General features: G+C 47.9%; 1 protein-coding gene across 2 annotated transcripts in view; it reads right to left on the bottom strand.

Moving 5' to 3' along the window:
* rhobtb2a (Rho related BTB domain containing 2a) overlaps positions 1 to 2614 on the bottom strand; it is a 15086-nt gene that overhangs the window by 7353 nt on the left and 5119 nt on the right. For both annotated transcript variants that reach the window (XM_032516994.1, XM_032516995.1), the window contains exons 3-5: positions 2507 to 2610; positions 1993 to 2178; positions 225 to 1165 (exon numbers count right to left, since the gene is read on the bottom strand). In XM_032516994.1, coding sequence (XP_032372885.1) covers positions 225 to 1165; positions 1993 to 2178; positions 2507 to 2610 — 1231 coding nt within the window. The remainder of the gene's footprint in view (positions 1 to 224; positions 1166 to 1992; positions 2179 to 2506; positions 2611 to 2614) is intronic.

The raw sequence follows: 2614 nt of genomic DNA, 5'->3' as shown, positions 1-2614 counted from the left end.
GGTTGTACTCAAACCTAGGTCCCCACAGTAAGGACTGAGCCTCTGCATATGGGGTGCACACTCAAAATTGAACTGTAAAGATCGCTAACCTTAACGATCATTTGATCAAAGTCATCAAATATCATACAACCCCGTTCATGAGAATGCGTTGCTTAACTTATACCTACATCCGCTCTATTCAGGCAGAACACATGAACAAATACTACTTCATTATTCCCACTCACCAGAAAACGTGCCCTTGGCCAAGCATTCTTTGACTCGGTTCGTGCGCCGTACATGGAAGGCTTTGGTGATTTCTTGGTTCATGAAGGCTTCATTATTAAGCACGTTTGCCACCATCATGCGCAGGTCAAAGACCTCCAGCAGCTCGGCAATGTGCGCGATGTGCATTAACTCTTTCTCATTCTCGTCCAGCTGACCCGTGTACAGGTAGCGAAGCACTGATCGGAAAGGCCCGAGCTGCATGGACTGGTCCATGTGCACGACAGTGATGGGCCTGGGGCTGTACGTGACTGGGTCATCTACCACCTCCTCCTGGATGCTGATGAAGGCTCGGCTCCACGAGGACAGCACTCTGCCCCGTCGGGCCCCCTCAGAGTCTTTCAGAGTCCCGTCACTAGTGCAGGCCCTCAGGTTGGCCCTGTCCCCGTCGTCGCTGCTTTCGCAAACATCGAAGCTAGCAGCGCGCATCAGCAGCTCCCTGCCGGAGAGAGGGCCCCGAGACGGCCTTTCAGTCTCTTCGTTGCGCGTGTCCATGATGAAGAGGTCGTAGAACTTTGAAGAGGAAGTCGCCAAGTATATCTTGTGTGCAAAGATTTTCTGTCGCTCCTGCAGCACCAGGATGACGTCGGCACAGTGCGGGTCCTCCAGGAGACCGACTGGATGCTCCTCCGTGGTGGTTGGCGGAGGAGGCACAGTGATTATTGGTGGGGGAGGTTTCGGGGGCAGGAAGGGCGCCTGAAGGAGAGGCCGCTGGACATTTCTGAGATGAGATTTCCAAAACTGCAGGTGTCGGCGTGAGATCAACGCAGCTCGGATGGCATTATCAAAGACATCCTTGACTCCAAATTGAGCAACAACACTGGTTTCATAATATGGCACCCCCAACTCTTTGGCCACTTCCCGGCCTCTCTCTGGAGGAAGAATCTCATTAGATTTAATCGGTCTGAAAAACAAGAAAATATATCAAAAGCTATTCTGGCACTAGAAAAGAGTAAATCTCACAAGCAACCTCTTTAAATCTTCAACCACAGACTGTAAAAGTAGTGGCTGTAGCAGCAGTGATGTCACCCACTGGTTTGTGGACTAACATTTAGAAGCTTTGAGTTTGGCATTATGGCCGTCGCAACCTTAGCTTGTTGAAAACTTTGTGACAATTTTTAAGAAGAGCGGAGATGGGCGGGATGACGCGGCCATGCCGGTGTTGTTTGTGGTTGCGATGGTGCAAGAGGGAAAGTTTCCAATTATCAACCCTTCTGAAGTCAGTCATCCAGGGGAGATATACTGGTGGGTTAATACAGACCTCCGGGTACTGGTACCGTTCATCTGCATCTACAGAGGAACAAAAATCTGCAGCCAAACACAAGTTGAGGTCTATTTTAATGTCCACAGTGCTAGCATGGTTAGCATCGCTAAGCCTCTGTCCTGATTGGCAGGTCCTAAAGCATCCCCTGCTTTATTGTCTATTTTAAAATAAATGGGACCATAGTTTACAAAAAGAACATCAAGCTGTGTAGAAGAAGACTTGAAACTAGTGATTGAGACCATAAACTCATGAAAATGTTTACTGAGGTAATAAATCAAGTGAAGCAGACTCATTTTCTCCTAGCCTTCTATAGAAACAGACCTCCTCTGAAGCCAGTGGAGTCGCCCCCTGCTGGAAGTTAGCGAGAACGCAGCGTTAAGGAGCTTTAGCGTTGGCTTTGCTTTTCAATCCAGAAAGCTTTTCCCATTATGTTTTACAGTCTGTGGTTAAAACATGAGTCTCAGTACCTAGCTAGAGGCCTCCGAGCCCTGTTCACTGCCTCCAGGTCTGCATAGCGCAGGTCCAGCTGACAGCCCACCAAGATGACAGGAGCGCGGGGGCAGAAGTGCTTGATCTCAGGGTACCACATGGTCTTCACATGGTACAGAGAGTTGGGGTTGGCGATGGAGAAGCACAGCACCACCACATCAGACCTGAAGCGAAGGTACAGGACAGATTTAATAAACTCAGGAAGCACCGGAACACACACTGGAAGACTGACATTTGACAATTAATTGATTTGAGTTACTTTTAACAGAAAAAAGTAAAAATTCTCTAATGTCAGCTTGTTGAATGTGAATATTTTCTACTTTCTTCTCTCCTTTGTGACGGTAAACTGAATATCTTGGAGTTGTGGACTAAACGAGACATCGGTAGCCGTCATCTTGGGCTTTGGGAAACACACAACATTTTATTGACCAGACAACTAATCAATTAATCATGAAAAAAAAAAGTTAGCAATACATTTTTACAACATCTCACCTGCCGTATGCAAAGCGCCGGTCCTTATGGTGGTCTCCAAAAGTGTCCCAGAGACGAAGGGACACGCTGACATCATCCACCACATCTCTGGAGCGCTCCAATACCTAA

The sequence above is a fragment of the Etheostoma spectabile genome, chromosome 5 (assembly GCF_008692095.1).
Source record: "Etheostoma spectabile isolate EspeVRDwgs_2016 chromosome 5, UIUC_Espe_1.0, whole genome shotgun sequence".
NCBI classification, from domain to species: domain Eukaryota; kingdom Metazoa; phylum Chordata; class Actinopteri; order Perciformes; family Percidae; genus Etheostoma; species Etheostoma spectabile.
The sequence above is the reverse complement of the archived record's forward strand: the minus strand, read 5'-3'. Positions and strand labels throughout refer to the sequence as shown.